The sequence below is a fragment of the Palaemon carinicauda genome, chromosome 9 (assembly GCF_036898095.1).
Source record: "Palaemon carinicauda isolate YSFRI2023 chromosome 9, ASM3689809v2, whole genome shotgun sequence".
NCBI lineage: Eukaryota > Metazoa > Arthropoda > Malacostraca > Decapoda > Palaemonidae > Palaemon > Palaemon carinicauda.
In genome coordinates this window covers 160,655,355-160,668,146 of record NC_090733.1, presented here as the reverse complement: position 1 = coordinate 160,668,146, position 12,792 = coordinate 160,655,355, and the positions used below count along the sequence as shown (strand labels likewise).

The 12,792-nt window shown below is 41.9% G+C and overlaps 1 protein-coding gene across 1 annotated transcript in view; it reads left to right on the top strand.

Moving 5' to 3' along the window:
- The window catches only part of LOC137646733 (protein melted-like), a 134,670-nt gene that overhangs the window by 90,653 nt on the left and 31,225 nt on the right, over nucleotides 1-12,792 (top strand). Inside the window, 2 exon segments of the mRNA XM_068379840.1 lie at nucleotides 803-947; nucleotides 12,537-12,711. Coding sequence (XP_068235941.1) covers nucleotides 803-947; nucleotides 12,537-12,711 — 320 coding nt within the window.

The window sequence follows — 12,792 nt, the reverse complement described above, 5'->3', positions numbered from 1 at the left end:
ATATTACATAATTGTGTAAAACATTATACATACACGATGCGGTATTGTGGTAGTTTTAGAGATTGCTCTACGATGTGTATTCTCAGCAAATTCTCGTTCACAACTACGTTATACATTCACGATGGAGATGTGTTTATGCTCCACACATCAATGGCTTGATTCTTTTCCTATGGTGGTGTTCGACATGTGTTAAGGCTAAAGGTTAATGCGCCCGGGATGAGCGCTTCCATAGTAAGCATATTTTCTCTCGCTAGCTTTTAACTCTTTACTCTAGTTCCCTTTCTTCCGTATAGCTATATTATTTATTTCACATATATACTTATTCTACATTCACTGTTATGGCGATTACACACACAGGACATTAATCCACTACGCACCAGCTTCGATAATGCAGCGACTATTTAATGTGCTGCCAGCTCATCATCTAAGAAACATATCAGGAATGAGCATAGATGTGTTTAAGAATAAGCTCGATAAATACCTAACATGCATCCCAGACCATCCAAGACTGGAAGATGCAAAATACACTGGAAGATGCATTAACAACTCTCTGGTGGATATATGAGGTGCCTCACACTGAGGGACCTGAGGGAACCCAAACATAGAATAAGGCAATAAGGCAAGCGGTAGCATCTCAACGGGGGGCTGGTGCCCTGTCCAACCAGGACACTAGGTTAATTTAGCTTAATGTTCTATGAAGATTAGAAGCATTTGCATAATTTTTTTGTTTTATGAATATTTGATAATTTTGTATAAAGACAAAAAATATGAAAAAGGTGTAAATTTGATTACTGTATTTCAGGGAGACCGGAAGTATTGAGCAACATGCGGAAGCTTTGGTGGCCTTACTTCAGACTTGCCTTAATCACAATCTCCGTCCATCCACCCGAGACAGTGACCCTCCACATGCAAAGATTGCCTCAGATGTTGTGTCTTGTATATTCCTGGTAAGTCTTGCAAATTAGTGTTTTTTGTACATTATTTGAAATCCTGTTTATGTACAGTATTGCACATGTTTATGTTCACTTTCTCTACCATTTACCTCTAGATAAAAATTTTCTTCCTCTTATTTTTGTTTGTTTATGGACCTCCCATTGTGTGGTCCTTACAATTAGTAATAATGCAATATGCTTTTTTGCCTTTGGTTAGGCTTCTTTAAATGCATTATGTTCCTACATGAATGGTGTTCAAACCTTTATCCTTCAATATAAATGTTTTCAACAAAGCTGTAAAACTATGTTAGAATTATAACGAGGTGTCGATAGTTACTGGCAGGCAGTGAATATGCCCAGCCCCTGCCGCTGCACCGAATAGCCACTTTGATTTCAACCTCCGATGCGTAGGGGCATACTCTCTGTGCCTTAACCACTTGTGTAGGTTGAATTTCCTTGGTTTTTTCTTTTCAGCCATGTCTGTGAAGTGTATGACTGATGGAGAAACTGAAGGTAGACATGCAAATCTACCCTGGAGTTACAGTTACAGATCTTCATGAGCAGGTTGTAGTTTGATCCCCATTCCTTGTTTTCAGCCTGCAGTGGCTATAATTACTCACAATCTCCCTGTGAGGAGTGTTGGGAGTGGTTGTCCTTCCGGTGGTAGGCGTATGGTAGACGAAAGCAGTTTGCGAGCTACAGTACTTCTGGGTCTGTCTCAAAGTCTTTAAAGTCAGCCGGATCTCTTGCACCTACTCCTGCTACTGTGCCCGTGAAGACTAACCCCGTTGGCCACCTCTGGCAGTGGTGAGAAGAAGGGCAATGGTCTTAATCTAACCTCATGACAAGTTTGTGATGGGGAAGACCAGCCTGTTTTCCCTAGAGAAAACGAACTTCCTTCTCAGAGGGAGTCCTTTAGACTATCCCTTCCTGATTCTGACACTAATGATGATGCCCTGAGGACGTTATGGCTCCTTTGAGTTGGAAGGTACTCCTTCCAAGGAGACTGATATCGGCTCTTCCCCTCTCGCGTAAGGGGTGGCTGGTTTCATGCCTGTAGCCATTACCCATGTGTGTAAGGAGCTAGGTGCCCCTATGTGACTCCCCTTGGGATCTATTTGTCCTTCGGGACATAAAAGATATTTCCTTTCCTCTGCCCTAAGTTCCTAGGAACTTATGGGAAAACCTTATCCTCCAATGAATCATTCATCACGGGAATGAAAAAGATGTAAATTGAAGTAGTCTGATGATGATCATCATCATCATCAATTAGAGCTTTCCTGCGGGAAGCAATCACAAGTCTCTGACACAGTTTTATGAGATGTTTCGACCATCACTGGTTTTAAGACAAGTGCTTTGGAACATAAGCATATATTATTATTATTATTACTAGGTAAGCTAGAGCCCTAGTTGGAAAAGCAGGATGCTACAAGCCCCAAGGGCTCCAACAGGGAAAATAGCCCAGTGAGGAAAGGGAATAGGGAAATAAATAATGTTTATATGGGAAATAATAATAGAATATGTAAAATTTCATAAGATCAGTAATGGTGAAATAGATCTGTCTTATGTAAACTAAGAAGAGAGAATCATGTTAACCTGTTCAACCTAAGAACATTTTCTGCAAGTTGGAACTTTTCAAGTTCCATTGATTCAACTGCCAGATTAGGAAGATCATTCCACTATCTATAGTAGAACCATTTTACGAGCGAACTTCAAGCTCATTTGCGGTGTTGCCTATTCTCCTTAATCCCGATGCCTTCGCTCCACTAAGAGAAGGGAAGGAAAATGACAAACTAGGAGATATGGCATACACGTTGCCACATCCTCACTGGATCAGTTCACTGAGACCTTTGGTCAAATCCTATTAAATGCTTGAAGATTAGCTATCGCATATATTGTCTCTCTCAAAAGCCTTCCGTAAACACCATGGAGAGTTTCTCGTGCCGTGTTTTTTGCCCAGAAGAAAGAAAAATGGCATACAATGTCTTATCAGTTTTTTAAATGGGAAAAGGATAATGAAACTTAGATTTGTAATTGACCAAACAATCAAACTAGTCACAGATGCAGCCAACATACCAAAAACAACTTTGTTCTAGTTATGCAAGGAAAATTGGGTGAAGGCTATTAAGCAACTGATAACATTATAAAGGAAGACATGAAAAATGACGTCTGTATTAACTAATTCATTGAATCTTTTGTGATAGGTAACTTCATCTGACGAAGAGTCACCATAACCACGTTTGGTAATGGAACCTTTGTTGTAAAACATTTTTGTCCATTAATTAAATAAATTCTAAAACAATACAATCACCAGTGTAAATATACTCTTAATAAACTTAGTTGATTAAAGCCTTTGTAAAGAATCCTGTCTTTTAATAATAATCAGAATTGAGAAATTAAATTATTTGATATCAAAATTAAGATTATTTCTGTTAGTGTAATAATCTTTTTATAACAATTTTGCTCTTTGTTATGTCTAAGAGTTTCATCTTGTTGTCACCATGTGGTTGAAAAAAAAACAAAGTGAAGGAAGCAGTTTAGAAAAAGTATCAAATTAAGGTATTATATTCTTAGACCGTTCAAATCCGGGCGAATGACTTATTAGCTGACCCTTTTTTCCTTTTCTTGGCTCGCTCATAGATTAAAGCGGTCAAGCCAGGTGTGCTTTAAAATGACCCAAGAGAACTGGCAATGCCGCTAATGGGGTCCGAGTTCGCTCTTAAAATGGTTTGACTAAAGTCACAGCTGGAATAAAGCTTTTAGAGTACTGTGTAATGTTAGCCTTGGGATGGAGAAAGCAGAAATGCTAGAATTAACTGCATAGCTAGTACTACCGTACATACAAGATGATACAGTCTGGGAAGGTCTGAATGCAAAGGATGGTCAGAATTATGGAAAATCTTGTGAAACATGCATAAAAAACTAAAGGACAGTTCCAGAGGTTATCCAGATCAGGAATAATAAATTTGATAGATTCTAATTGAGCTGCAATCCCCTGAGAGTCCTTCAAACTGTGCTCATTATAAGTGAGCATATTTACCGGTGTAGTCTTCTTAGGTTCAGATACAAGAACTTGTTCCCATATTATGGACTGATGGAAGCTCACGGCCAAGAGGCCGAATGCTAGAATAACGGCAGAATTTGAATCCTCGACACTTCTTTTCTCAAAGAAATTAATAGAGAGGAAAGGAAGGATGAGAGGATACAACCAAAAATAGGCAGGAACCTGGGACTGATGAGAATCCCCCCTCTTATGCTAAACAAGCCAAGAGCCTATTGTTTTTGAGACTGTTGAAGGATGGCTGTGTCATCCCTTCAGTGGCAGACGATTTGCCCGTTATCCAGAGATAGCCGACAAGAGAGGAAGATTGAATTGACACTAGTCTCCTTGACACCGGATTTAGGTCCCACATCGAGTGAAGTTGAAGATCCAGAAGCTGAATCCAATTTCAGGAAAGGCTAGGCCCTGATAAGGTTAGTCAGCAGGCTGGGAGAACCAATCAAGGCTCCAAAGAAGGGAAGAAATTTGTGAATTGAAGATTCCTAGGTGCTCTACAGAGAGCAAAACCTACTCTGGAACTACTGTGGCCCGAGTTGGCCAAAGAAGCAATTGGGACCACAGAATTTTTGGTTTCGAGTCAGTCCTCAAAGACCTTGTCTCTCCCACTCCTTAAGCAGTGGTTGTTTTATGCAACTGAAGAGATCAACTCTCTTTGCTGGTAGAGATGGCTCTTGCAACCTGAATTACAGAATTTTTGTCAGGAACGCTAACGTTTCAAGCTACAATATCTTTGGGCCAATGAGTTGGCAAACTTGGAGACTACTGTACAGCCATGTCTACTCCTCTGGTGCTGGCTAGATCATTGGTCAGGTACACTTACCTATTTTGCCACAACTTGGGATCTGTCGAACCCTGAGAAGGAGAAGCAGTTAACTGACCCAATGTTCTTTGAGGCAAAGACTGTCACGTTTTTATCACACCTATAACCTACAGAGTTGCAGATATTGGTAGTGATCACTAGCTCCTCATTGCCACTAAAATTGAAACTGAAAGGAGGGAGGGAGGGAGGAGCAGTACTTGTTCTAATATGTAACTATATTTAATTACCACTTTTTAAATATTTAACTTAGCCGGTGAATATATAATAGCTGAGCCTCCGGCGGCTCGACAGAAAAAACACAAAAACTCGCGAGCGATCGCTATGAAGGTTGCGGGTGTGCCCACTAGCGCCAACTATCGGCCAGATACCGCATATACATGTAAATAGCTCCAATTCTTCTCTGTCGGTCTGATCGACAAGACGTACCATTACTCGCTGTTAACCTGGAGTTTTTCAACAGTCTTGGTGAAGTACTTCCTTTTGGTTTGAGCTTTCGCAGTGCAGGTGTTTTATCTTCAACTTAAATCTTGAACTCTTTTTTGGATAGATTTAATTGTTGATGACTTTGGATTGTTTTTTGGACTTTCTTTGACTTTTCAAAATGGCCGACCCTTCCCTTAGTACGGAAGTGTGTTTTAGGCTTTTAGCAATTATCTTATCACGTTATAAATTGTTGTTGTTAATTATAGATTTTCCTCTATATATTTTATATCTCACCCGCCTTTATTAGGCCTCTTCGATTAGCTTTCCATTTATAATAAACATCAAGATAAATTTTAATGATTTGTTTATATGCGGCCTTACCTATTCCTCCCCTAATCCGAGAGTAGGCGGTCCTAACTTGGAAACCGAAGTTAAACAACGTTGAGCCCTTTCAATCGTAAATAACTTTTACAGAGCAAATGATTTAAAACTTATTAAATTAATATTTTTTAGTAGATATATTATGAAAGATTTTCTTTGAATAGTCTTCGTGCTGTTTCAAAGATGAACTAACGTTTGGTTTATTTATGCTACGCAGTTTGCGCTCTATCGTTACGATAGAGAGAGAGAGAATCACGGTTTCACTTTGCAGAAAGAGTAAATCGATTCTGACGTTTTGTTCATTCTTCTTTCAAACTGAAATGTTTTAAATACTAATTTAAAGGAACTTGTTAATTTTCAATTTCTTAGTCCTTTGTTTTTTCCTTTGGTCAAATAACCTGTTTATTGACGAAAGGTGAGTGGGCTTTTCTCTTCGGTGTGAAATCAAGAGAGAGAGAGAGACGGAGAGAGAGAGAGGAAGAGAGAACGTTCCGATCTTTATTCTCGTCCCAAGCGAGTAACGTTGTTCTCGAGTCAGTTGTTTACTCTCGTCCCAAGTCTCTGTACGGGGAGAAAGGATAAAACGTTTTTAGTTTTTATTCTCGTCCCAAGGCACTGTACGGTGAGAGATTGAAAACGTAGTTTTGAATGAACTAGTGTTTAGTCTCCTCCCCAGTCACTGATCCTTTTATTTTTATATATTTCCGTTTTATTCGATATATATGTTTACTGTACTGTTTTTTGCTTGTATTAATGTGCTTACATTATACGACTTATTTCGCAATTATAACCTTTTGATGTAGGGTAGAATTGCGTGCTTCAGGTAGAAATCAGTTTTATTCATGCCTAATGTGAATTATTGAAAAATTCGATTTCAGTGAAGTAAGTGCAAAACAGAAAATCGTAGTGATAAAGTGATAATTGCGCAAAGTGTTATCAGTGTTGCGACAGAGGGTTCGTCTGTTCGTGCCTGTCGTTCGCCTAGTCCGAGACCTCTTGCAAGCTCCCATGCCCCAGGGAGAAGTAATGTCGTAGGACTTATGGGTTCGAGAGGCTTTAACCAACGAACAGACGTTCCCTCTATGGTTTCAGGCGTGTCTCGTCAAGACCGCCCCTACCATAAGACGAGCGAGACGGTTTTCTCCTCGTCATCCGAAGGCTTATCGCGTAAGAAACCGTGGAGCAAGGTTTCGAGACCCTTAAAGCGAAAGTCAGTCCATTCAGGACAGGTCCAGCGTCCTGGTTGTAGCCATTGGGACAGCTCTGACCCTGTGCAGTCATCGGAAGACTGCTCGACGCCTAAACAGAAGCGTAACTCAGGCTCCGAGAGTCTTATTGTAGGCAAGGTTTTGCAGTCACAGACGTTACCCTCGTCTCTTACCGCACCCATCCCCGTTGATCCTAAATGGGTTGTACTGCAAGACATGCAGAATAAGCTTGCCTCTCTTATGGAGGACTATTCTGCTGAGCAGGTTCACGATGATCCTCGCCGCTTAGCTGATCGAGATCCTGGCCGTCAGCCGCCCAAACGAGCCTTTGCTCGTCCTGTTGACGTTGACGTTACAAAGTCACGTCAATCACGTTTTGTAGAGCCTCACTCGATGCAGTCCCGTGTTGACTCTCAGCCGCTTGTGGACGTTCAGCCGCTGCCGCTTGCTCTTGTTGACGTTCAGGACGTTCGCCAACCAGCGAAGTTGACTTGTTTTGACGTTGAGCGTCAAGCACCGCAGTCAAGAGTTGTTTTGACTGCTCAGTCTAGGCAGTCAAGGCAGTCTCGAGTTGACGTCGAGCGTCCTCCCGCACCTGTTGTTGTTGCTGGTCAGTCCTTTAAGCAGTTACATGACATAGCGTCCTTGACTGCTACTGTTGCTCCTTTGCGTGTGGACTCTGCTTGTCAAGCATTGCCACCACGGCAGGTCTCTCCCTTGCTTGAGACTCGGCAATTGTCGGACAAGGTTCCTTCAGATGAGGAAGTTGCTGATCCCCCTCCTACTGATATTCCTTTGGGGGGACTGTCAGACGGAGAGGAGCCTAAAGCTGCTCAGCCCTCTATGGACTTTAAATAAATCATGCTGATTTTTAAGGATCTTTGTCCGGATCTTTTTGTAACTGCTGCTCCTCGTTCGCCTAAACGTCAGAGTTTACACTAGGCCTAGCTACTTCGAAGCCGTTGTTTTCTAAGCTAGTGCTCTCTCGCTCTTCTAAGAGAGCTTTACGTTTGCTAGGCGACTGGTTGATCACCAGGAGGAGTTTGGGGGAGACAGCCTTTGCTTTCCCTCCTTTTAAACTGGCTTATAGAGCGAGAGTCTGGTATGACACGGGAGAAGTTCTCGGCTTGGGAGTTCCTACCTCTGCCCAGATAGACTTCTCAAACCTCATAGACTCTCCCTGGTGCCTGGCCATGAGACGCTCCAAGATTTTATGGTCGGCTTCAGAGCTAGACCATCTCCTGTTAGGAGTTTTTTTCGAGCGTTTGAAGTTTTGCTGTACAATTATGTCATGCATAAACAAGGCTATCAGGGATGGCTCCAATAATCTGACAGCCACGTTCTCTGCAGGAACAAGACTATCAGGGATGGCTCCAATGATCTGGCAGCCACGTTCACTGCAGGAGTACGTAAGAGGCAATTGCGCTCAATGTGTTCATTGTCAAGACAAACTTCACGATGAAGTCTACCAGGCTGTCTTGACAGCATTAATTGAAGGCGACTGGATGGTCTCTCTCGACCTTCAGGATGCATACTTCCACATTCCTATACACCCGGATTCCCAACCGTTTCTGAGGTTTGTTTACAGGAATGTGGGGTACCAGTTTCGAGCCCTGTGCTTTGGCCTCAGTCCTGCTCCTCTCGTGTTTACGAGGCTCATGAGGAATGTGGCAAAATTCCTCCATCTATCGGGAATCCGAGCCTCCCTGTACTTGGACGACTGGCTTCTCAGCGCATCGTCCAGTCATCGCTGTCTGCAGGATCTACATTGGACGTTGAGTCTGGCCAGGGAGTTGGGACTTTTGGTCAACCTAGAAAAGTCCCAACTGATCCCATCCCAGACTATTCTATATTTGGGGATGGAGATTCGCAGTCCAGTTTTTCGGGCTTTTCCGTCTGCCACCCGAATAGAACAAGCCCTGCTCAAAGTCCAACTAATGCTGAAAAGAGAACTTTTGTTCAGTCAGGAGTTGGAAGAGTCTCGTAGGGACTCTCTCATCCCTGGAGCAGTTTGTCTCGCTAGGGAGACTACACCTTCGGCCTCTCCAGTTCCATCTAGCCTCTCACTGGAACAAGGACAAGACGTTAGAGACGGTATCAATCCCAGTCTCCGAACCAGTAAAGGCATGCCTGAAATGGTGGGACAGCAATATCAGTCTGAGAGAGGGACTATCCCTAGCAGTCAAGAACCCAAACCACGTGTTGTTCTCAGACGCGTCGGATTTGGGTTGGGGTGCGACCCTGGACGGTCGGGAATGCTCGGGTCTGTGGACCTCAAGTCAGAAGAGCATGCACATCAACGGCAAGGAGCTATTAGCAGTCCACTTGGCCTTGATGAAATTCGAAAGCTTTCTTCGAAACAAAGTGGTAGAGGTCAACTCAGACAACACCACAGCTTTGGCGTACATCTCCAAGCAAGGAGGCACACACTCCCTCACGCTGTACGAGATCGCAAGGGACCTTCTCATATGGTCAAGAAATCGAGGCATCTCCCTGTTGACGAGATTCATCCAGGGGGACTTGAACGTCTTGGCAGACTGTCTCAGTCGGAGGGGTCAGGTGATACCCACGGAATGGACCCTCCACAAGGACGTGTGCAAGAGTCTTTGGGCGACTTGGGGTCAACCCACCATAGACCTCTTTGCCACCTCGTTGACCAAAAGGTTACCAATCTATTGCTCACCAGTCCCAGATCCAGAAGCAATCCACATAGACGCGTTTCTACTGGATTGGTCTCATCTGGACTTATATGCATTCCCACCATTCAAGATAGTCAACAAGGTACTGCAGAAGTTCGCCTCTCACGAAGGGACAAGGTTGACGTTGGTTGCTACCCTCTGGCCCGCGAGAGAGTGGTTCACCGAGGTACTTCAATGGCTGGTAGACATTCCAAGAAGTCTTCCTCTAAGGGTAGATCTCTTACGTCAGCCCCATGTAAAGAATGTTCGTCAAAGCCTCCCCGCGCTTCGTCTGACTGCCTTCAGACTATCGAGAGACTCTCAAGAGCTCGAGGCTTTTCGAAGGAGGCAGCCAGCGCGATTGCGAGAGCTAGGAGAGCTTCTACCATCAGAGTATACCAGTCGAAGTGGGAAGTCTTTCGAGACTGGTGCAAGTCAGCATCTGTGTCCTCTTCCAGTACCTCTGTAGCCCAAATCGGAGATTTTCTTTTACATCTGAGAAATGTTCGCTCCCTCAGCTCCCACGATTAAGGGCTACAGGAGCATGTTGGCTTCGGTCTTTCGTCATAGAGGCTTAGATCTTTCCAACAATAAAGATCTCCAAGATCTCCTTAAGTCTTTCGAGACCTCTAAGGAACGTCGTTTGGCAACTCCTGGATGGAACTTAGACGTGGTCCTAAGGTTCCTCATGTCAGACAGGTTTGAGCCATTACATTCAGCCTCCCTGAAGGATCTCACCCTCAAGACGCTTTTCCTAGTGTGCTTGGCTTCGGCTAAAAGGGTCAGTGAAATTCATGCCTTCAGTAAGAACATCGGCTTTTCTACAGAAAAAGCCACATGTTCACTTCAACTTGGTTTCCTGGCCAAAAATGAACTGCCTTCTCGTCCTTGGCCTAAGTCTTTTGATATACCTTGCCTGTCAGAGATCGTAGGCAACGAACTTGAAAGAGTGCTGTGTCCAGTTAGAGCTCTTAAGTTCTACTTAGCTCGTACTAAGTCCTTACGAGGTGGATCTGAGGCATTATGGTGCTCAGTTAAGAAACCATCATTGCCTATGTCAAAGTATGCTTTACCATATTTTATCAGATTTTTAATACGAGAGGCTCATTCTCACTTGAATGAAAAAGACCGATGCTTGCTTAAGGTTAAGACGCACGAAGTAAGAGCTATAGCAACTTCCGTGGCCTTTAAGCAAAATAGATCTCTGCAAAGTATTATGGACGCGACCGTTTGGAGAAGCAAGTCGGTATTCGCGTCATTTTACTTAAAAGATGTCCAGACTCTTTACGAGGACTGCTACACACTGGGTCCATTCGTTACAGCGAGTGCAGTAGTGGGTAAGGGTTCTACCACTACATTCCCTTAATTCCAATATCCTTTTAATCTGCTCTTGAAATGTTTTTTAATTGGGTTGTACGGAAGGCTAAGAAGCCTTTCGCATCCTTTTTTGATTTGGCGTGTGGTCAAATGTCATTTCTTGAGAGCGCCCAGATTAGGGGTTTGATGAGGTCCTGTTGTATGGGTTGCAGCCCTTGATACTTCAGCTCCTGGGAGTCTTTCAGCATCCTAAGAGGATGGCTGGGCTTCGTGAGGAAGACAGACTAACAAGGCAGAGTAATCGTCTAAGTCAACTTCCTTACCAGGTACCTATATATATTTGGGTTTTGTTATGATATAACTGTCAAAAACTCTAAGCATATATGCTGTAAACTTGATTAACTCTGGTCTCTACCCACCACCATGGGTGTGAATCAGCTATTATATATTCACCGGCTAAGTTAAATATTTAAAAATGATATTTTAATTATAAAATAAATTTTTGAATATACTTACCCGGTGAATATTTAAATTAAAGGCCCCCCTTCCTCCCCGATAGAGACCCAGCGGGATGAGAAGAATTGGAGCTATTTACATGTATATGCGGTATCTGGCCGATAGTTGGCGCTAGTGGGCACACCCGCAACCTTCATAGCGATCGCTCGCGAGTTTTTGTGTTTTTTCTGTCGAGCCGCCGGAGGCTCAGCTATTATATATTCACCGGGTAAGTATATCCAAAAATTTATTTTATAATTAAAATATCATTTTTCAAGGAATCATATACAGTAAGCACATATGATATACTTTGAATTAAATAAAAAAAAAAATTATGTATTAGTGTACTGGCAATTCTGTTGACATTATATGGTTAAGAAATGTCTGTTCTAAATATCAACTAATATGAATAGATTGTTTAACAGCAATTTTCTTTTACCTAATGGGTTGTAACCCCCTAACCCCACTGTCAGGGCTAGTACCTGTAATTTTAACAACAGAGGTTTTCAGCTTTGATGAAATCATACTTCTATTAAATGCCTCAGGTTTGTACAGTTAGGAAAACTACACATTACTTTTTAGATTTGTTATGTTAATCTAGACTTTGATTTTACCTTAGAAATCTTTGAGTATATCTGAAGTTGGCTTCTATATTTTGAAGAAGCATTGTTGATGAGTTTTTTAAAGCCGTGTTAAAGTCAAATGTCCTTCTAATTAAAAAGAACTACTGACTTACATTGTATTATGAAACTCAAACTAGATAATGGTGGGAAAAATTATAATAGTGACTTTCATAGTTAAAATTGTCAATATTTACTTTAATGGGTTGATATTCCTTTTTAAACTGTATGCAGTACTTGCTAGTATTTCCTTGTCATATTTTTTATCATGGTGGGTACTTTTTCATGCTCGGTGGCATTAGCCATTTACAACTACAAAGGATAGGAGATACATTGTAAGTTATTGACAGTATTATTGACAAGTTGTGTACTACTGTGTTTTTAGAAACTTTGAATAGACCTCTTATATTCTGTAGAGTTTTGCTTCTGAAATTTTATTTGATGAAATGAATATATATATATATATATATATATATATATATATATATATATATGTGTGTGTATAGATAGATAGATAGATAGATAGATATACACACACTGTATGTATTTATAGATTATTTATAAATATATACATGTATTGAGAAACCTTATATCTCTACAGAATTACCATAAGCGAGAGGTAATGGCTTTGGCTTTACCTGTTGCTGTAAAGTTCCTCCACAAAGGGAATAGGGAGTTGAGTAGGAACATGAGCTCCTATCTGTCCCTGGCAGCTATTGAAGCAGCTGACCTTCTGGCAATGCACATTCAGCCTATCATCGATTCTGTCATATCAGGTTAGCAGAAAGTCTCTCCGAGATGGAAAAGTTGTTTCTTTAAACATGTTGTCACTGATAGGTTGTGGAGTAAAACCTTCA